Source organism: Vipera berus (genome assembly GCF_964194415.1).
Source record: "Vipera berus genome assembly, chromosome: 2".
In the NCBI taxonomy this organism is placed as follows: Eukaryota; Metazoa; Chordata; class Lepidosauria; order Squamata; family Viperidae; genus Vipera; species Vipera berus.
This window is the reverse complement of record NC_138203.1, coordinates 109,111,610-109,134,516: the sequence shown is the minus strand read 5'-3', so window position 1 is coordinate 109,134,516 and position 22,907 is coordinate 109,111,610. Positions and strand designations below refer to the sequence as shown.

The 22,907-nt window shown below is 45.2% G+C and overlaps 1 protein-coding gene across 1 annotated transcript in view; it reads left to right on the top strand.

Annotated features, from left to right (window-relative positions):
* PLA1A (phospholipase A1 member A) overlaps positions 1–21,959 on the top strand; it is a gene marked incomplete at its 5' end in the record, with an annotated part of 71,175 nt that extends 49,216 nt beyond the window's left edge. Inside the window, 4 exons of the mRNA XM_081319816.1 lie at positions 2,962–3,051; positions 18,662–18,770; positions 20,079–20,243; positions 21,763–21,959. Of these exons, the coding sequence (XP_081175942.1) occupies positions 2,962–3,051; positions 18,662–18,770; positions 20,079–20,243; positions 21,763–21,847 (449 nt within the window). The 3' untranslated portion in view covers positions 21,848–21,959. The remainder of the gene's footprint in view (positions 1–2,961; positions 3,052–18,661; positions 18,771–20,078; positions 20,244–21,762) is intronic.
* Between the last annotated feature and the right edge of the window lie 948 nt (positions 21,960–22,907).

Sequence of the window (22,907 nt, the reverse complement as noted above, 5' to 3'; positions counted from 1 at the left end):
ATCGAAACGGAGGACCCGGAGTCGACCTCCATTTCACAGGGCACCCCTTGAATCTTAACCCAGATCTTAATCTTGGGCTGTAAATGGTGGATGGTCGAGATTTTTTGTTTGGCCCGAATGGACAACACTGAGGGCTGGGGATTTTCCTTGGCGGGAAAAGGGACCTTAGTCCTACCTGCCGGAATTTCCTCAAGCTCGTGGAGGGTTTCCCGGTTCAAACTGCGGCACGCGGAGCGAATGTGCCCGGTCTTCCCACATCCGTGGCACTTGGCGTTTCTGAAACGGCATGTGGCTCTGGCATGAGCCCCGCCACAGCTGGCACACTTCGGTTTGGGGCCGGTGGAGGTGGGTCTTTGGCCTGGAGCGGCTGGTTTGAATGGCCTGCGGTTCCTTCCATGGTCGGTGCTCATTTTGTTGAAGCGGGACATGATGTCGTCTACGCCGGTGTAGGTCTCTGGTTGCTCGTTGTCCGGCTCCCAGGTGTGGTGGACTTACCCGGCCGGGCTGCTTCTGAACGCAGGGGAGCCCTCGCGGTGGCTGTCTTTGTAGGCCATGATCTCTAGTATGAGTTGAGCGAGGTCCATCGTGGCCTTGGCTACCAATTTCCACTGGAGCCGCTCGTTAGAGAGACCGGCGATAACCTGGTCTCTGATGCGGTCCTCCAGGTCTGGAAATTGGCACCTGCTGGCGGCGTGACGTACCCCCGCGACGAAGGCTGTGGACGTTTCGCCGGGTTGCTGGCGGCGGCGGGCGAAGTGGAGGCACCAATACAGCTCAGACCGTCGGGGCATGAAGTGCTTGCTGAGGCGGTCGGTCAACACAGCGTAGGGGACGGTCGCGACGGGGTCTGGGCTGCAGAGCCCTACCGCGATGTCGTAAACGGCGGGCCCGCTGAGACAGAGAAGGGCTGCGGCTTTGTGGCGGTCCTCCGTTATCTTGTTGACAACGAGGTAGCCTTCAATTTGCCCCCAGTACGATTCCCATCCCTCGGGATGGCGGACGTCGAATTCTCTAACGTGGCCTAAATTTGCCATGGTCTGGGTCCGCAGTACTGTACAAGCTGCAGAAGGGTTCCTTTGCCCTCAAGTGGCTTCAGCAGTGACTTGTCAGCGAGAGGGATCGGAACTCCTTTGCGGTGTGACTTAGCTCAGCAGGCAGCTCTATAGTACCGGGATCCCATCCTCGTCGCCAGGTGAAATGTCTTTACAAAGACAGAGAGCGAGACCGTAGGCAAGTTCAAAGGTTTATTCAGTTCAGCTCCGGGCAGCTGACTGTCAAAACAATCCCGGCTTATATAGTGAACTGTCAAACGTTTCAACCAATCAGGTAACAATAACTTTCCCGCCGCTCGGACAGCGGCCAATCGGCAAGCGGCATTCTGACAGCTCGGCGGCTGTCGGGGAATTCCTCTCAGCTGAGCGCTTGGCTCAGTTCGGAGGACCAGATTGTGGACTGCTGTTGTGACTCAGGGCCAGCCTGTGGGTCCGACAGCCGGGTCCGATGTATCGGAGGACTCAGATGTGGGGGAGGAGGGAAACGAACCGGCTGATGATGATTTGGAGGCTTTGCAGAGTCCTCAGCCGGGGACCTCTTCTCAGCTGTGTGAGCCCGAGAGTGCGGAGGATGATGACCCACAGCTGGCCCTGTTCAAGGACGCCCGACGCAGGAGGCAGACGAGCAGGGACAAACAAAGAAAGACTATGGGACTCCTCGGGAGGAGGCACAGGGAGACCACGCCCTGAGCTCTCTATAAAAGAAGTGTTTGGGGAGGGGCTGGTTGCTGAAAGCAACTTTTCCGCTTGAGAAGACAAGCTCTTGTGTTTTTGTTAACTGCGTAATTAAATCTTGGCAGAAGCCTTTTAGCCTTGGACGCTTTCCAGACTCTTCTTTTAATTAGGGGTTGCGAGAAGAGGGCTGGTTCAGAACAACTGCGGATTTTGACAGTTCCGGGAACTGTCAAATCCGGCGCGTGCGTGTTTGGTCCCGGCAGCCCGTTTGACAGCTGTCATCGGTAATGGCGGCCGGCTGGGCGGCGCGCATGCGCTGTTGCTTCTGGCGGCCATTTGACAGCTGTCAACTGTCAAAAGTCTGCCGGGCCGGTGTTTTGTTAGCTGTTTGGAATCCCCGGATTTCCCGATATGATTCACCAGGTCTCCTCACATGGAGAGGGAATGGGCCTCCCTCTTGATTTTGCCCTCGTACCCATCATGAGCAACCTGGCTAAGGAGAACAAGCACAGCAGCAGCCTTGAGGAGGTAAATGCAGCTGGGCACCCCCTTGGGGAAGTGGAGCTGGGCTTATGCCGTGGGTGCTTGAAGGCTGGGCTAGGCATTTGACCTCCGTGCCACTGTCCAGCCCCCGCCCCCATGGCCTGAGAGGAACAATGAGGCTCCTCCGGTGGACCATGCCTTGGCACTTTCCTGGTCCCATCTTCTTCTGCCAGAGACCCTCAGATCTGTCCCACTCCTGCCCAGGCCCCCATAGGCACCCTTGACACAAATGATGTAGAGCTGGCCACGCCCACCCAGTAGGCCACGCCCACCCTGGCCACACCCACCCGGCCCCCTGAGGGCAACCGCAATGCTGATGCGGCCCTCAATGAAATTGAGTTTGACACCCCTGGCCTAGAACCTGCATTTTGACTCACACCACGCAAGATATTGCTTGCCCCTACTGGAAGAGAAATATCCTTGTGTGTGAATTCTTCTAAGAGTCAGTGTTATAGCTGGTATAATTAATGGATAGGAGGGAAAGGATACAGATGCTGCCTTTACCTTGCACACCTTGAATTTCACCTGATTCAAACATTTAAGTTTTCCCTCTTCATACCTAATTGTGCTATTTAAATGAAAAGTGAGACCTACAAAATCTCAAATTCGATACCCAGTAGTAACTGCATGTTCACTCTTTAATTATGCACCATGGAATTCAGTTTTCTTCTGTATTATAATGTTGATTTAGGACTTTTGGATAATGGAGGACTCAGCATGAAAACATTGCCTAGAGAGGTTAAAGTTTACTTGGCCACAGCTGCATCAGCACCATACTGTGGTGAGTAACAGAAAATTGAAAACTTTCTTCGTAATATCAGAGGACAACAATTTAGAATTCAGAACCAAAGATACTGATAGCTTTCAAGTGTAAAATGAATACATAGTATGGATAATCTTGTTGATTTCGTAGTTAAAGTTCTGCTTTAAAGTTCCTTACTGAGATTGAATTATTTACATCTGTCTCTACTAGAAAAGATCTAAGTACCTAGAACAGAACAGAACAGAACAGAATAGAGCTGGAAGGAAACTTGAAGGTCTTCTAGTCCAGCCCCCTGTTCAAGCAAGAGAACCTATACCATTTCAGACAAGTGGCTGTCTAGTCTCATCTTTAAAACATCCAGTGATGGAGCATGCATGGTTTCTGAAGGCAAGCTATTCCACTGGTTAATTGTCCTCACTGTCAGGAAGTTTCTCCTTAATTCCAGGTTGCTTCTCTCTTTGTTCAGTTTCCAACCATTGTTTCTTGTCCTGCCCTCTGGTGCTCTGGAGAATAATGAGACCCCCTCTTCTTTGTGGCAGCCCCTCAAATATTGGAATACTGCTATCAGGTTACCCCTAGTCCTTCTTTTCTCTAGACTAGCCAAACCCAAATCCTGCAACCATTCTTCATATGTTTTAGTCCTTAATCATCTTAGTTGCTCTTCTCTGAACTTTTTCCAAAGTCTCAACATCTTTTTTGTAGTGTGGTGACCAAAATTAGTTGCAGTATTCCAGGTGTAGCCTTACTAAGGTTTTATAAAGTGGTACTAATACTTCATGTGATTTTGATTCTATGCCTCTGTTAATACAACCCAGGATAGTATTAGCTTTTTTGGCTGCTACCGCACACTGCTGGCTCATATTCAAGAGATCATATACTAGGACTCCAAGGTCCCTCTCACAGTTACTGTTTTTTCAGCCAGGTCTCACCTAACCCGTACTTATACCTTTGGTTTTTCCTGCCTAAATGTAAATCTTTGCTTTTCTGCACATTAAAATTCATTTTGTTGGATAGGGCCAATTGTTCAAGTCTGTCAAGATCTTTGGGCATCCTGAGCTTGTCTTCTGGTGTGTTGGCTATTTCTGCCAACTTAGTGTCATCTGCAGATTTGATGAGTTTCCCTTCGACACTTCTTTTCTCCTGGTCTGAGAATAACAACATACCATCGAGCTCAGGATTTTTCAAGAATGGGAAAAAGGAGAAAGAGACAGCATGTATATTTGGCAGCACAGAGTTCTTCCAAGCCACTGAAACAGCAGAAAATGGAAGATTTCGCTGCAAATAGACAGTCTGCTCCAGTAAGTAACTCATCTGTATGTGACTCATTGGAATGGGATTTACAAACTGTACTTGAAAGCAAACAGCATATAGAACTTTCTGTTCACTCACAGAAAATATCTCCCCCCCTCCCTTGGAACTCAGCACCTGCTTTCCATGCACAGGATGGGGTAATAACAAATTTAGAAAGGGAGAATGGAATTGATCTCCTTTCCAGACGATGTTTGCCTACAGTTCAAACCATAAATTCAATCTACGAATTTTTATCAACTGTCACAAATAAGGTTGACTGCTTGAAAGAGTCTTTTGCAAAGTCACCCAAACGTTGCAGAAGGACCCAGGAGGACACCTAACGATAGACATGGGATGACTAATACAGAAATGGAAACTAGAACAGGCCCTTCTCTCCCTGCTAAAAACATGAGAGGAAAGAATATCTACAAAGAAAACAGCACTCAATCAGATAGCTCAAGAGGTGACCATTATAACTTCAGTTTGCAGACCAACCACATTACCTTGCAAATTTACAACAACGGAAGGCATAGAGCACACTGGAGTGATAGAAAAGCTGTTAGGCTGTCTCTGAGCCAGCTGCTCCACTGCGAGTACACTCTGATAGATTTACTACATGCAGAATGGTTGCCAGCAAGAAGACAATGTATGGAAATTTTGTTATCTTTCAAGCAATCCATATTCCTTCAATGCTTTTTAGAATGAAGCCCTACCTGAGCAGTTTTTCAATATTTCCAATACATGTCTTCTGCTCAGAGAAAGTGTGCCCACTCCTGGATCCGTCTCTCCATGAGGGAATTATTGCTTTACATTCAAGCAGCAACAGACCTCATACTGATAAGCTTGAAGCAGCGGCAGCTGAATCGACCTTGAGAAAGCAGAGAAGTGATCCACAAACTGAGTTACCCACAGCTACTGAATCTGCTGAGGATGTGCCAGAAGAAATGTTGATAGACTTTATTGGTGTATTGCCAGAACCTGAGCAAGCTAATAATACTCAGAGACTGGACGATTTAAAAGAAGCATTGACAACAACTCAATCTACAGCAAAGCCTCTATTTAATTTGGCTTCACCAAATGCTCAGACTTGTGGCAATATAGTTATCCAATCACCTACCATTTCCTCAATAGTAAAAAAAAGTATGGTTACTCAGGCTGACAGTGGGGTAACTGTACTGACTTACTCAGACCCTGATAAACAGCAAAAAAACCAAACTATTCCAGCATTCAGCACCCTCTAGGTGTGCAGACTCTAAGGATACAATCCATCTTCCAACTTCACTTGAGTCAAAAGTGCCTTTAATATTCCCTAACAAGATGAACCTCCAACTGCACACCCCCCCCAAAATGGACATGAATCTACATGAGCTCTAGATGGGGATTCTGCTGAGAAAGGTGAAGACTCTCTGCTCCAGCTATCTGATGGCAACCAGAGGCAGAGACAGAGTCATGCTTCCTTCCCCCACATAAATGGTGGGGCTAAATTTGCTGTTATGGATGATGTCCCCTTAGTCTCGCAAAACTAATTCTTGGTTAAATGCATCAAATAACAATTATTATAACTATCTTCCAACAAGTGCCCCTATGGAGAACTTGAACTGACTATACGAAGGCCAGTGCAAGAAAAACACTTTAAACGTCATGTAATGGAATGTAGCCGGGTGGTATCGATTTAGAGGCCTTAATTACTCTGATCCTCTGATAGATAAGGATATTATATTGGTGCAAGAGACCTGGACTGTTGATGATCTCCTTCTTAATGGCTATCATTTATATAAGCTAGAAGCAAGGCCAGGCAGAGTCACAGGGAGACTGGAAGGAGGGCTGGGTATATTTATTTTTACTAACTTGAGAACAGAGCCCACACTTATTACCCTTTTAAAACATACAGCTATGGCCCTTCTTCTCAGGTTGGACTTGGTCCTGCTTTTAATAATTAATGTTTATTTCCCTCCTTCACTAAGAAAAGCTGAAACCACTGCTGTATGGCTGGAGTTGGAACACTATGTTAATAAACAACTTATGGAACACCCAAATACCAGGGTCCTACTAGGGGGAGATTTTAATGCTAGATTGGGACCAGATGAGTATACATTATTTATGAAATATAATCAGTATCCACCATTGGAGGTTCCTATACAAACCAGCACTTCCTTCATACAACTCTCTAAAGACATTAGAGCTAATTATGCTGGCCTCTGTCTTGCAAAGTTGGTGAATAAATGTAATCTTTTCATATCTTATGGCTCATGGGCTGGCGACTATCCTGGCAAGTTTACATTTATGACAGGGACCAAAACTAGCACCATTGATTATATCTTAACTTCTATAGACTTACTACATTATATAGAAAATTTTGAAGTCCTGCCTTACCTAGAAAGTGATCATCTGCCACTGTGTATACACATGAAGCCCTTTATCTGGCAGATACCCTCCAAGGACTGTTTTGTCCCTGCAATCACTACACCAGACCTAACAAGATGTCAGGTCAAATGGACCCAACAACTTGATCAGAAGGTGAGGAGAGCCCTAACAGAGGATAATTTTTAAAAAAAATCTGTGCAGCCTTTATATCAGCCAACCCGACTCAAAACTTATTAGAACTACCGTATATACTTGAGTATAAGCCGAATTTTTCAGCCCACTTTTTGGGCTGAAAAATTCCACTTCGGCTTATACTCCAGTCAACAAAAAAAACTTACCGAGGACTTGTGCGCGGCCGAGGCTTTGGTGCTTCCGGGATCGCGCGCACCTCTCCCAAGCCACCGCCGTCCGGAGACCTGACAAAGTTTGGGGAGGTGCGCGCGCAAACCTCCCCAAACGTCGGCAGGTCTCCGGACCTCCGCGCCCTGCCTGCCTGCTTCTTTCTGCAGCGGAAAGAAGCAGCCTGCCTGCTTCTTTCCGCTGCGGAACGAAGCAGCCTGCCTGCTTCTTTCCGCTGCGGAACGAAGCAGCCTGCCTGCTTCTTTCCGCTGCGGAACGAAGCAGCCTGCCTCCTGCTTTCCGCTGCGGAAAGAAGCAGCATGCCTGAAAGAAGCAGCCTGCCTGCTTCTTTCCGCTGCGGAACGAAGCAGCCTGCCTGCTTCTTTCCGCAGCGGAAAGAAGCAGGCAGGCTGCTTCGTTCCGCAGCGGAAAGAAGCAGGCAGGCTGCTTCGTTCTGCAGCGGAAAGAAGCAGGCAGGCTGCTTCGTTCTGCAGCGGAAAGAAGCAGGCAGGCAGGGCGCGGAGGTCCGGAGACCTGCCGACGTTTGGGGAGGTTTGGGGAGGTGCGCGCGCACCTCCCCAAACCTCCCCAAACTTCGGCAGGTCTCCGGACGGCGACGGCTTGGGAGAGGTGCGCGCGATCCTGGAAGCACCGAAGCCTCAGCCGCGCGCAAGTCCTCGGTAAGCTCCGGGCGGTCACTTGCTTCGCGTCTCCTGAGGGAAGGGGGGGCGACTGGAGTGGGCATGTTTCCTCGCCTGCTGGGCGCCGCGATTTGCCCGGGGAACGCGCGGGCCCCGAATGGCAGCGTGGAGCGAGGAAGCGGACAGCCAGGGCTTCCCCGAGAGCCGCGGCCACACAGGGTATTCCTGTGTATTCAGGCTTGCAAAATGGCGGATCGAGCCTCTGCTGGCGGCAGAGGCTTGCAGAGCGCGGATCCAGCCTCCGCCGGCGGCGGAGGCTTGCAGAGCGCGGATCCAGCCTCCACCGGCGGCGGAGGCTTGCAGAGCGCGGATCCAGCCTCCGCCGGCGGCGGAGGCTTGCAGAGCGCGGATCCAGCCTCCGCCGGCGGCGGAGGCTTGCAGAACGGCGGATCGGCTTATACTCGAGTCAACAACTTTTCCCAGTTTTTGGGGGTGAAATTGGGGGTCTCGGCTTATACTCGAGTCGGCTTATACTCAAGTATATACGGTATATAAAAGCTTAGTTTATGAGCTACAACCATTACTAGCACATGACCAAAATTTCTCAGTTAAGAGGCTCTGCATTGCCTCCAAACGATGGTTTGATAAAGATTGTGTAGAAGCCAAGAAAGCTCTTACCTTGGCATACAAGGAGTACAAAAGCAAGAGTGGATGTGGCAATAAAGCAATTCTTAAACAGTTACTGACACTCAAAAAACAATTTAAGCAATTGATTGCACTCAAGAAGAGACAAGACACAAGGTCTTCCTGGGAACAGCTCATTGTGGCAGCAAACCAAAAGAACTCTTCTTTATTCCCACGTCTAATAGCTTGCCAATCTGAAAGAATCTATACCCCAATAAACTGCCATATATCTCCTATAACTTGGGAACTTCACTTTTGGAGAATGTATGAAGACCCCTCCAGTGAGAGTACAATGTATACAATGAAGGATTTACCTGAATGACCTCCAGTTTCAAACTCTGAAATTAAATCCCTCATTGGCCAACTCGTGATCGAGAAGTTTCCAGGAGCTGACTTCATTTCGGCTGAATTACTAAAGAACAAAATGGAATGACAGTGCTATTCACCTATATTGACTCCACTGGCCATGTCCCAGAGGATTGGAGCTTGGCAATTGTGGTCCCAATTTATAAAAAGGGAAAGAGACACAACCCTGCCAATTACAGACCAATATGTCTGCTAAATATAATCAGCAAACTCTACGCCAAACACCTCCAAGATAAATTAAAGGAGTGGCTGGATCTTGAGAACTTGATTGCTGAAAAACAAACCAGGTTTAGAGAAGGGAGAGGCACCATAGATCAGTGTTTAGTTCTTCATCATTTGATTGAAAAATATGTATCAAATAGACCTGTATCATTATACGCCGCCTTTATAGATCTCAAGGCAACTTTTGATACGGTTACAAGGACTAACCTATGGGAGAAGCTGGAAGCTGCTTCAATTGATCGCAGGCTTCTCCATTTGTTACATGCCTTATATACTAAAACATCCCTCAAGGTGAGGTGCAATATGCAAGGGTTCCTCTCAAGGTCAGTCGAAACTCAAAAGGGGGTTAAACAGGGGTGCATTTTGGCCCTCTTGCTTTTTAATTTTTATATAAATAACATGGTGAAATGGTTAAATAAGCCAAATTACTACCCCAAAAAAATAGGTGATTGAAGCATTGCTCTGCTGCTTTATGCAGATGATGCTGTGATCCTCTCCAGGACTCCAGTTGGCTTTCAAAGAGGCTTGCGAGCCTTCGTCCAGTATTGCAATTACAATAAACTGGACATAAATTATGAGAAAACAAAGTTTATGGCTTTTGTAAAAAGGCCAAAACTATACTCATGGTATTTAAATAGCTATAAAATAGGGCAGGTAACCACCTTTAAGTACCTAGGGTTAGTCATCCATGCCACTGGTTCACAAAAAACACATGGAGAATATGCAGCTGCTTCTGGCCAATGATCAGCGAACACCATCCTTAATTTTTTCTGCACTAAAGGAGGACATTCTGTTCCAGTCACAATTAAGCTCTTTTAGCCAAGTCACTAGCACAGCTTTTCTAAGGCAGCGCTTTTCAACCGGTGGTACACATACCACCAGTGGTACATTGGCACCAGCAGGTGGTACGGGACCATCCTAGAAAAGTGATAGTGGGGGGAAGGGGAATGAACTTAACCGGTGGCAGCATTGCACAAGCCTGAGCGAGAGGCTGGAGGTGCAGGGCTGTCAGGGCTCAGCAGAAGCACCAGGATCAGTGCCAGGTTCCAGCTCTTTCCTTTGTGGGGAAGGGGGCAGGAGGGGGGATGAGACTTCCACGTTTCTCCAATCTGAGGCAAAGCAAAGCAATAGGGGGGGAAACTGCCTGGAAGTTGCCAATCGCCTGGCTGACAGTGGCGAGCTTGGCTGCACTGCGCTGGAAGCGCAAGGCAGAGGCGCCCCTGAAAATGGACTAGAGGGAAAGCAGATCAGAAGGGAAATCTGAAACCACCCCCCAAAAAACCCCACTCTCCACACAGCCTTTTCCCATTCTTTCTGAGTGTGAGGATTTGATCCCCTGAGAAGCCATTGCTGCTGCCGCCTAGCCATCTGCTGAAGGAGCTTGGGAGGAGCAGAGCCCCAGGACCTTCGCGGCCTTGGGCTGCCTGGATTTGGGAATGCCTTGTGCAGCACAGAAACCTCTTCCCTGGGCCTTGCAGTGGCTCTTCCTGGCCTCCCTGATGGTCCCCTGTGACGGGCGAGGGGGGCAGCGAGAGAAGAGGGGCACCGCCTGCTACAGGGGCTTCGACCTGTACTTTATTTTGGACAAGTAAGTGGCCAGGCATTGCAGCAGCTATGCAGGATGAGGCTGGGCTGCACAGGGTGCTTCGTTTCGGGAAGGAGTGTAGCAGCCCTGGTATTTTTCAAAACTCCACAGCAGTTTTTTCCCTTTGCTTTGGGTGCCTAATTTGGACAAAAAACACCTGGTGGATGCCGTGTTCCTCTTTCCTCCAGAGAAGGTAGAAGGAAAAAGTCTGGCTCCTTTGCTGGTTTCTCTTTTTGCAACATTGCTTTCTTTGGGAAAAGTTTAGCAAAGAGTAGCTATCAGCTTTGGCCTGTTTGGTTAGACTTACAAATGCCTGTTTCCAAAGCCTTAGTAAATCCCTCACTCGGCTTCCCTCATGGGATGTAATTCCCATGGAGCAACCATTTAAGACAGGGATGGGGAACCTTGGCTCTTTTATGATTGTGGACTTCAACTCACAGAATTCCTGAGCCAACCATGCTGAGGGGAAAGGGAGAGGTTTCCAAGCTGAGCCATGCTAGCTCAGGAATTTTGGGAGTTGAAGTCCACAAGTCATAAAAGAACCAAGGTTCTCCACCCCTGGTTTAAGATCTCTGAACTCCAGAGTCAATTCGAAACTTGCTCCATGGCAGAAAATATGTTGTTGTCATGTGTCTTTTTAATTTTATTTTTAGCCTATTTTTCCCCTTAAGTCTCAGTCACTCACTGTTCCTTTGTTCTCCATTAATGAAATGCACATTCTCTCTTTTTCTATTTTTGCTGCTTTTTCTGCAGTTGCAGGAATTGTATCCAGGGAGGAAATAAAATGCTTGCTCATGTTATTTGTCCTACAACTGACATGATGCATTGTGTTTGTGTAAGAGATTTGGGGTTGTATTCTTAAATATTGGCCAGATGCATCGAATAATGAAGCTGCCAGAGAGCCTTAACAATGCCTGACATTTAAAAACAAAACAAAAGAAAAGTTTCCAAAGAGCCACATTTTGCATAGGCTGTGAAAAGATGATTTGGGTGACAGCCCTGACAGCCCTACGGAAGGAAGGAAGGAAGGAAGGAAGGAAGGAAGGAAGGAAGGAAGGAAGGAAGGAAGGAAGGAAGGAAGGCAGGCACACACACCCCCGATGGTAACCACAATGCTAATGGAGCCCTCAATGAAATTGAGTTTGACACCCCTGATATAAAAGGTTAAGTGAATTTGGTTTGACCATTAACTTTGCTTGTCAGAAAGTTGCAAAAGAGGATCACATGACCCTGGGGTACTGTGACCGTCATAAATATGAGTCAGTTTCCAAGTATCCTAATGTAAATTACATGACCCTGGGGATGCTGAAATGGTCATAAGTGTGAAAAATGGTCATAAGTCACTTTTTTCAGTGCTGTTGTAACTTCGAACAGTCACTAAGCAAACTGTTGTAAGTCGAGGACTACCTGTACTTTATCACTTTTTTCCTCTTTTTTTCAAGTTTTTGACACCTTGCTAGGCGACTGGTGGTACTTGGATACTGCCATATCCTAAAAGTGGTACAATGGGTGAAAAGGTTGAAAAGCCTTACTCCACAGGACCTTGCTCAGACCCTCAGCTTCATGTTTCACACCATTGGAAAGAGTTCAATCCAAATTTATTAGAACAATTCTCCAGATGCCACGTTGTGTCTTAAATGCACTTCTGCACCTGGAGACAGGATTGATAAAAGCTGAAGCAAGGATCTGTATAGCTTCCTTAAATATCTGGCTAAGACCTAATTTCTCTCTGCAAGGCCTTGCTCCATTAATACTTCAAGACAAATTCTCCTCTGCATGGATCAAGGCAGTCAAGTCCAACCTTGCCAAACTAGTCTTCTCTTCAGCCTCAATACTCAAATAGGACTATGACCAAGTAAAACAAAACTTCCAACAAAGGGTAGAGGACATCGAGAGGCAAGCGGACTTAGGTAAAGCTCTGCTGTTTCTGGCTCCAGACTCTATTAGATATGTTGTTACTCTTGCTGGTTATCTTAGCCAGCTGGAGTTAGTAAACCACCGGAAAGCATTTTCTCTCACACGGTGCCATGCATTTCCATCGGCTGTCCTGTACGGCAAGTATAAAAAGACACCACTGACTGAAAGACTCTGCTCCTGTGGCTCAGGAGAGATGGAGACCATTGGACACATACTCCTTCGATGTTCCTTCTATAGAGTTATTTGGAAAAACCATATCCTCTCCATAATCAATAGGTATCCTGGTTGTTCAGAAAGTATTTATCTCCAGTGGCTGCTTAAGGACGAGCAGGCAGTGATCAAGGTGCAGGGGGGCAGATTCTGCAGAGCAGCACTAGGGATTCACCAGAAACATAAATAAATATTTTTAGATCTTTTACAATTAATTTTATTATGTGTTTTTATTCATCATTAGACCATACTCAATGTATTTTTTATTGTCAGGTCAGTATGATTCAGTTTCTCTGAAGGTAGCTAGGTTTTGTTATACTGTCCGTAAAATTAGGCAGACTTTCGTTACCCATTGATTACATCATTAATTGTAATATATTGCTATGCCTTCTTGTGTTCAGTTCTGTTTAGCTTTGTTTTATTTGAACTTTTAATTTTTTGTGTTGGCCCATGGCTGTAATAATAAACATCAATAAAGGACAATAAAGAGTTCCCCTTCTATTCCCTCATCTAAGTTATTTATGAAGATATTGAAGAATACTGGGCTAAGATGGAACATTGTGGTACCCCACTGCTTACTTCCCTCCATGTAGTAGTACCATTAAGGACTACTTTTTGAATACAGTTTGTCAGCCAGCTACAATTCATCTGGTGGTGAAATCTATTCTACATTTTTCTAGCTTACCAAGAAGTAGGTTGTGGTCTACTTTGTTGAATGCCTCACTGAAATCCAAGTATACTATGTCCACAGCATTTTGCTGGTCTACTAATTCAGTCACTTTATCAAAGAATGAAATAAGATTGGCTTGACATTGTTAAGTCGTGGGCTCTTGGGTGCAGGAAGGAAGACACGAGGCTGAGTACAAGATAACACATACTTTATTCTTGCTAGAACTGTACTGGAACTTGGGCTGCAATCAGCTACAATATATAGTCTAGCCCCTAGGTGGCAGCCAATAGGTTTGAACCCACTCTTGCTGCCTGGGGCTAACCAATTGCAGGACCAGAAACAGCTAGTCTGTGTTGCTGGAGAGCCGTTAGCTGCTCCAGCAACGCACGTGGTGTAACACCACAAGCCCAATACATAACACCCCTCCCCCCTTAGTTCAGACTATGACAACCGCAATTTAGTCTTGACAGCTGTCAAGACTTATTAATCAACTCACATACAACTGTAGTGATAATAATAAAAATAATAAAATAATTAATAATAATAAATTCACTGTGCTACAATGAGATTAAACAACGTCTAATGAAAAGGCTTACATTGCAGTAATGGCAGTTTCACAATGCACAAGTTTCTGTAGTTAGTGGTACAGGTTTTACAACACTATACATCACTTTATTTTTACAATGTAATCTGTGAGGTACGCAGGAGGCTTGTGTGGCCTAGAGGAACATCTTGGAGTTCCCATCACTTTGTAGTCTATCAGCTTACCCAGTGGGCTGGGTAGACCCATGTCCTTTTGTGCTCCAGTGTCAAGGGGAATTGAAACGCTCTGGCTGGCCTCACCAGGTTGTCCCACCCGAGAGTCAGTCTGTTCTGCAGAGTAGGCACAGCAGTTGCTGAGGTTCAGCTGGCTCGCCTGGTCAGGGGTTCCATGTTGCACTCCCGTGCTCCCTGGTTCTTTCTCAGATTCCACCTCCGCTGAGAAGGAAAAACCCTGGTGGTTCCAGTGAGGGCTGGCTTGGCTGCAAGTTTGAGGACCTTGGGAGGGACTTATGATGTAGTCCTCACTTAGTGGCCATCCTGGAAACCTTTTCCTGAGTTGATCAATATGTCTTCTGATAACTCGCCCTCCCTCCAACCCCACTTCATAAGATAGGGGTCCGGATGCCTTGGTTATTTGACCAGGAACCCATAAATTCCCTTGACCATAGTTCCTGGCACAAACCCAATCGCCCATGTGCAGCCCCCTCGGAGGCGTTGATTGAGAGGCTTCTGCTGCCACTCTGTCTGGATGCAACCTGTCCAGTTTAGTAATTAAACGCCTCCCCCAATGTAGTTCTGCAGGACTTTTACCTGTGGCCGAGTGTTGTGATTCAGGGCCAGCCTGTGGGTCCGGCAGCCGGCTCGGATGTCTCGGATGACTCAGACGAGGGGGAGGAGGAGGGTGTTGGAGACGAACTTGCTGATGATGGCTTGGAGGCTTCGCAGAGCCCCCAGCCAGGGCCCTCTTCTCAGCTGCGCGAGCCCGACAGTGCGGATGATGATGACCCACAGCTGGCCCTGTTCAAGGACGCCCGACGCAGGAGGCAGTCAAGCAGGAACAAGCAGAGAAAGGCTGTGGGACTCCTCGGAAGGAGGCACAGGGAGGCCACGCCCTGAACTCTAATAAAGGGAGTGTTTGGGGAAGGGCTGGTTGCTGAAAGCAACCGCTCCGTTTGAGGATCACAGTTCCAGTGTTTTGTTTCTTGTTCTGTTGTTTGTGTAATAAATCTTGGCAGACGCCTTCCAGCTTCAGACGCTCTCCAGCCTCTGCCGTTTGTACAGGGGTTGCCTTTCTGCAAGGCCGGTAGCAGGCTGGTTCAGAACACCGTGCAGGTTGTAGAATGCTGGCAGAGTAAAAAAAATCTGCCAATCTGTGATGCCAGTCACCTGTGACAATGCGCTTGAGTGCCTCCTTCATTGTCCTCACCATGCGTTCAGCTTGACCATTAGAAGATGGATGAAAGGGTGCAGACGTTGCATGTCTGATGAGATTAGCTCTAAGGAAAGCCTGAAATTCAGCAGCAGTGAATTGGGCCCCATTGTCAGAAACTAAGACATCTGGCAACCCATGTGTTGCAAAGAGTTTTCTCAGCACCTGGATGGTCCTAGCAGTAGTCATGTTAGGAACTGGAATTACTTCCAGCCATTTTGAGTGGCTATCCACTACTATCAGGAAAAGCTGCCCCTGAAAAGGCCCAGCGTAGTCTATGTGAATCCTAGACCAGAGAGTGTGCGTTTCCTGCCACCTGTGAACTGGGGCCTGTGGTATTTCAGGCCTCGATTGCTGGTATGTATAACAACCATGGACTTGACCCTCAATGGCCTTATCAAGGCCAGGCCACCAAAGGTAGCTTCTAGCTAAGGCTTTCATTCTAACAATGCCTGGATGGCCTTCATGTAAAGAATGTAAGACCCTGTCTCTTAGAAAAGTGGGAATTATGACTCTGTCCCCTCATAAAATGCACCCTTTATTTGCAGACAACTCATGTCTCCTGACAAAAAAACTTTGAAACTCAGAGCCTGGACTTTTTTCCAACCAGCCCGTGTATACCCATGACAACACTCTACTAAGTATTTTATATGTGGCAGTTTCAGCAGCAATGTCCCCTGCATGGAGGGGAAACTCAGGTATGTCCTGTATGGACAGTATTCTAGCAGCAGGAGCTGGATCTGGATCCCTTAGTGGCAGTGGTAGTCTGCATGGCCCATTTCCTTCCTTGGTTTGTGAATTAGTTTAAAATTATATGCAGACAGAAAAATAGACCATCTCAACATTCTTGGAGATAGCATGTGGGGGGTTTGTTTGTCTGTTGTGAACAGTCCCAACAGAGGTTTGTGGCCAGTGTAGACAGTGAAATCCCTGCCATATAAGTAATCATGAAATTTTTCAATTCCAGCAACTATGGCCAGGGCCTCTGTCAATCTGGGCATAGTTGTGCTCAGCAGAGGACAAAGTTCTTGAGTAAAATGCTATAGGAACCTGTTTCCCATTTTTCTCTAAGTGGCTTAAGACTGACCCCACCCCATAAGGAGATGCATCACATGCAAGACATACAGGTTTAGACTCACAGATTGGCAGATTTTCTACTCTGCCAGCATTCTATGCCCTGCACTGCTACAGGCAAAAGTCCTGCAGAACTGCATTGGGGGAGGCATCTGATCACTAAACTGGACAGGTTGCATCCAGATAGAGTGGCAGCAGAAGCCTCTCAACCAAAACCCCCAAGGGGGCTGCAAATGGGCAATTGGGTTTGGGCCAGAAACTATGGACATGGGAATCTGTGGGTTCCTGGTAAAATTACCAAATCATCTGGGTCCCTGTCTTATGAAGTGGGGCTGGAGGGAGGGCGAGTTGTCAGACGCCACATTGATCAACTCAGAAAACGGTTTCCAGAATGGCTACTAAGTGAGGACTGCATCATGAGTTCCTCCCAAGGTCCCCAAACTTGCAGTCAAGGACATGGACCCTCAAGACTCTTCCTTCATAACCAATGAGGAACTGGGCATAGTAGAGGGGAGTCCAGAAATGCAACATGGATCCCCTGAAGGAGCAAGCCATCCAGACTTCAACAACCGCTGTGCCTACTCTGCTGATCAGTCTGACTCTGGGGTGGGCCAACCTGGAGAGACCAGCCAGAGAGCATCTAATTCCTTTGACTCAGGTGCATCAAAGGACAATGGTCTACCTGGCCTGATGGGTAAGCTGGTAGACCACAAAGTGACTGGAACTCCGTGGCGTTCCACAAGGGCACGCAAGCCTCCTTCTTATCTTGCTGATTACGTTGTAAAATAAAGAACTATAACGTTGTCTGTACTGTAACTCGTTGCTGTACTGAAAACTGGAGTTATGATGTTAACTGTCTAGTGTGCTGTCAATGAAAGCTTATTCATTCAGATGCTATAATGTTAACCCTTGTAACTTGTATTGTTTTTTTATTTAAGGTTGCTATGATGTTAAGTCTTGTTAATTGTATTAAGGCCAACTATTGCTTTGATGTTGTCTGATCTAAGAGGTGAGGGGTGTTATGTATTGAGCTCAATTGTAATACCATGTGGTTAGCTGGAGCAGCTAATGGCTCTCCAGCAAACCAGACTCCAGGTCTCGAGTGCTGCTATTGGCTGTCCCTAGGTGGCAATGGTTGCTTTAAACCTATTGGCTGCCACCTAGGGGCTAGGCTATAAATGGCTGCTAGTTGCAGCCCAATTCCCAGTTCAGATCCTGCAAGCAATAAACCATGAGCTTTGTTGAACTCACTTGCCTCGTCTCCTTTCCTGCATGAAGAACCCGCTACACAATATTACTTTTTTAGGGAGATTTGATGATGTCTCTTTTCTAGGTGTCTGCATGTTTTCTTTGAGGGGGAGGTTGTGGGTCTGCATATTTTCATCTGGGGGAGAAATAAATTGCTCAGTTTTAATGGAGCTGCTTCTAGATGGGTTAGATTGGGCAGTAGGGGTTTAATAGATGCATGCTGCTTCTTTCTTTGATTATTGTGTTTTCTTCTATGTGTGACATACCTTCATTTGTCTTCCTCTAAGGGTTTATCCACAGGGTCATTATTTGGTTTGATTTTGGTAAAGCTTTCTTGCGTAGGTTGGAGTTTGGCTAGAGTTGCCTCTAGATCCTTTACTTTTTCTTCTAGTCATTATATAGTTTACATTTAATATATGTATAATTTGGGTGTTCTTTGGGCATAAGCACATACATGGAACATATACTGCACACCACAATAGTATCAGTCACCTCTTCCGTGAGTTTATTTCTTTTTGCTGGTTCTTTTAAGGATTATAAAATGTAAAAGTGGGTTCTTTTATCTCAGTATATATTGAGATAACACTAATAGGTTCAAATGAGGAACAGAGGCAAGACTAGATCTGGGAGAAAAACTAGTATTTCATTTAGGATGATAAAAATTGTTAATGGTCTGGCTGGATTCATTGTCTTTGAGATATAAGGAGAACAAAAGGAGTCAAATCTTTTTCCTATCTTCAAAAACAAAACAAAACAAAACAAAACAGGATCTGGATGACCAGAGACCAGTAACTCTGCCATTGATACCTGAGAAGCTTATAACATTTTAATTGACTATTTGTGGTGTATCACTCAACAGCTCACAGACAATATATGTTTATTGTACTACAGACCAATTATTAATTGATTTTAAAGGATCTGACTGATGAGGGAGAGGATACTCTTGGATGAGTTTACAAAGAACCTAGCAACAATTTTCTTTTTAATAATGGAGGCTCATTATGTTTAATGCTTCCTGCCAAGAATGTGTTTTCTCTGTTGCTTAGTACACCATACACTTGTGAAATTCCACATGCAGCAAAGGAGAGCTTCAGATACCAATATTGAGATAACGTTTCTCACGAGCAACTCCTCAGCTAGCACCAGCTTCATCATGTGAGTAATAATGGACAGTTCCAATGTCCTTTTTTGTTCCTTTCAATCTGCACAATTCTCCTAATCCTAACTAGCCAAAATGAGCTGTCAGACTTGCTGAATCTGTTCTGTGTCAAATCTACCTACCTCCTGGCTCCAAATATGTGGTGCATGTTTGCTTGTTTTAAGCTTCTCTTGGATTCAGTGTATCAGTGGATTCAGATAATAGAAAACTATCCCAGCCTGGCTTCAGTTGGCACTAGCATTGTGAATATCTACCCAGACTGACTAAAATTTGGACGTGGTATAACATGTTTGTTCTCTTAGCCCACTCTCATCACATATTTTATTTTTCACAGCATATATTGGCAGATCTTTTTTTCAGAAAAAAATAATCTTAGTTAGTAGAAATGATTTCTGGAGCACAACCTAACAAAGAGGTCCCCAACTTTTTGGACACCAGAGACTGGTTCAGTGGAGAGAGTTTTTCCATGGACCGGAGGGTGTGTGCTTTTGTGTACTGCCCTGCATCTTGCGGATGGGGCTTTGCTTATTTGAGCGGCCCGGTTGCTGGCATGCTGCAGCCTGGGACTGGTCCACAGACCGGGGGTTGGGGACCCCTGCCCTAACACCACCCACTAACACTTATTTAATTAGGATTGTGCCTTGGATTTCCACATAATAATATAATAACAATAAAACCAGATACATTTGTATTCGAAACATATAGATTTGCGGTGTTAGTCTATGAAAACGTGAGCAATTGTGCAATTGTAGAATTTTCTGTAATGTTTAACTAAATGTTCAAAATAAGGGTTTACTGAAATCTCAGAAAGCCATGACTTTGATTGCTTGTGTAAGTAGTGGAGCCCCATCAACTTTCTTTACCATCAGCTTCTTAACTGTGCATCTAAATGAATAACCAAGAAAATGCTAAGTGCAATTATATATATGCATTATGTGCACACTGACAATGTTGAATTTATAGCCCAGAGAGAGTTAGCGAGATGCTGCCAGATGTTGAAGCAAAGCAAAGCAAAGCAAACAACTGCAGTTATTTCGGAATGCTGGTTTTTGCTTTTCCTTCAATGCTTGATTCTTCCCAATGTGATTTTCTCTCCTCTTGCACTTCAGCTATTATGTACAAAATAAAGGTGCTGCAGAGCGCATAGAATTTCCTTTGGATCTTCATGGAAAATGGCCTGGATTGCTTTAAGAGTGATTCAGTGCTCACTCTGCAGCTTAACTACAATGCATTTATGTTTCTACAAAAAGTCAATAAAATTTTGGTTCCTCTTCTCACACTTTATATTCTATTGGGCTTCATAGACCCAAGCAGCAAATGCTGGGCAAAGGCTTGCTGATTCATTCTGCTCCACTATGCCAGATAGAAAGTGTGATGTTGCAGCACCATCACAAGTTCTGGAAAAGGAAGAAAGATGAGCCACCTATTGTTGGGCACTTTTGTACGGCACCTCTACCTGTGGATAAAAAGTAAGCAAGAAATACTGTTTTTCCCTTAGCAAGAAAAGTATTGAAAGATTCTTTGTCTGAATTTAAATTTATTTGGGGATTCTGCACAAAGTTAATTAAGATGCATTTGAAGAACTTAGTCTATATGGTATATTTATTTTAAAATACATGAGTTTGGAAGTCTTTGTTTGCTTTTAGCTTAAACAGACTCAGAGGCAGCCTCAAGAAGCACCATTTCCATCCCTTAATCCCTCTTTTTTGAAAGCCATGGCAAAATAATTTTGCTTGTAAATTGGCATATTTGCTTGATATGACCTCAATCTTGTCCCATCACCGTAACTATTGCCAAGAGGTAGCATTCGTATTTGTGGTATGCAGGGGAAGTTAAGAAAAGGGATTAGGGATTTCCTTGGTTTCCTTTCCACCCATGAAACGTCACCAGCCAGAATTAAAATATCAACCACTTGCTCTCCTTAACATGAGTTAGTGGTGGGGCTGGGGGAAAAGGCAAGTTTTGACAGCTGACAAAGGTTGCTAAAACAAACTAGAACAGGTGAAACTGTCGTAATTTAAGGTTTTTCAAGTATGAATAGTGAATGAGATGAAATCAGTTTCAATACAACAGGAACCAAACTTAAAATTAAGGATAACACAAATTGACCCATCTCCATTTCTTCATATTACTACTGGTAATGTTGGTTGCAACCAGGGCTTTTTTTGTCATAGAACGCCCAGAACGGAGTTCTTTTTTGGATGAAACCTTGTAGGGTAGGCAAGGCTGGTTGTATGACGTGTGTGAATTCCAGCACCTTTTTTTTTTTTACAAAAAAAGCACTGGTTGCAACTGTCATCCTTTCTTTGAGTAATTGCAAAAGCAGTTTAGAAAATGAAAGTTGATCAAGGAGCTAATACATTCCAGGAGCCATTGGTTGTTTCTTTTTCCCAGTGTAGCCTTATCTCCATACCTTTTATTTTTCTTGATGTGCCTTTTCCATTGCCTGCTGAAATTCTGAGAAGTTGCTATTTAAAGAGACAATATAGCCTAACATGTCATGTTAGATCAACATGTCCTTTTACAAGAGAAAAATAAAGAGTGGCATTTGGGAGAGAAATAGATTGGAAGAACTAAGTACATAAGAACTTAGCCCAGGTGCTTAGTCCAGGTGCTTAATGCATCTATTTTGCATATTGCCAAAAACTCCAAACTTATCCTAATCATATGCCCCTTGGTGGCCAAGAGCTGCTGCTTGCAAGCAGAAGGTTGCTGACCTCTGTTATAGAAGATAACACATCTTAGCAAAGATAGCCCAGGACTGAAAACCTACCACTACCACCACCATCACAAAAAAGTGTTCTGACAAAACAAATTATTAAAAATAATGTCACAGAGCAGAAAGGTATCTGCTATTAATTCAGAAAGGCGGGATGAAGAACTGGAATTATAGTTCTTATTGTAAATTATTATTGTTGCATGGCAATTTACCAAAAATGCATTACAAGCTTAGTAGTATCTTTTAACTTTATTCTGTTCTTTCTTCAGTGAGAAGATGATGTGCTTGCCACAAGTGATGACTATTACAAACCATAACCCCCTTCTCCAGAACCTCAACATTCAGTGTGATTAGCACAGTTTTCCCTTGTGGACACAGAGATTTTAACAGGTAGACAGTTAACTTAGAACAGGGCTTTTCAACCAGAAGCACCAGGATCAGCACTTCTTTGGGGCTGTCAGGGCTCAGTGGAAGCACCAGGATCATTGCCAGGCTCTAGCTGGAGCTTGGCACTGATCCTGGCGCTTCTGCTGAGCCCAGAAGAAGCGCCGATCAGCTGGAACATTGCAGCATCTCCAGGGTTTTGTGATTTACATTCAGATGCTTGGCAACTGATTCATATTTATGATGGTCACAGTGTCCCAGGGTCATGTGAAGTGACCAAAACCTGCTGCAACCACCCAGCAGATGGGGGGAATAAAAACCAAACACCCCCCACCCCATTGCCGCTACCAATCCTCAACAGAAATGCTCACAACAATGAAAACCTCAGAGAGGAGGAAGAGTACCGCCGGGCGGGCAGGCAGCTGTCTTGCTCAGCTGTGGCTTGGGGGGCACATTTTTCAGTGCCATTGTAACTTCGAACAGTCACTAAGTGAACTGTTGTAAATCAAAGACTACCTGTACTTCATCACCTTTTTCCTTTTTTTTTTTTTTTTGGTCAAGTTTTTGACACCTTGCTAGGCGACTGGCGGTACACAGATGTTGCCATATCCTAAAAGGGGTACAATGGGTGAAAAGGTTGAAAAGCCCTGACTTAGAAGGTATTTTAAAATCAAATGTGTGACGTTAATTTTTTGAATATGTGTTTTCTGTCACAGAATACTTGTTTCACTTCAACTATTAATAATTTAAGCCTGTTTTAGTAAAAATTAAATAGTTTTACAACTATGAAGAAAATAAATGCAATGTACATAAAATGGAACAGCACCTAATTGAACAGGACCTATTACTAATAAATCTGGAGTGAAAATGTGTTCATGGCACTGTGCGTGGTGCTAATTGTTTGAAGTGTTCCCTATATCATACTATTCACTGTAAATGTAGTTCTCCATTTAGAAGGAAACAAATGGCATGTTTTTAAGAGTGGAAGGCCATTATCAAGGAAGAGGGCATTTCATGAATTTCTCTTCTA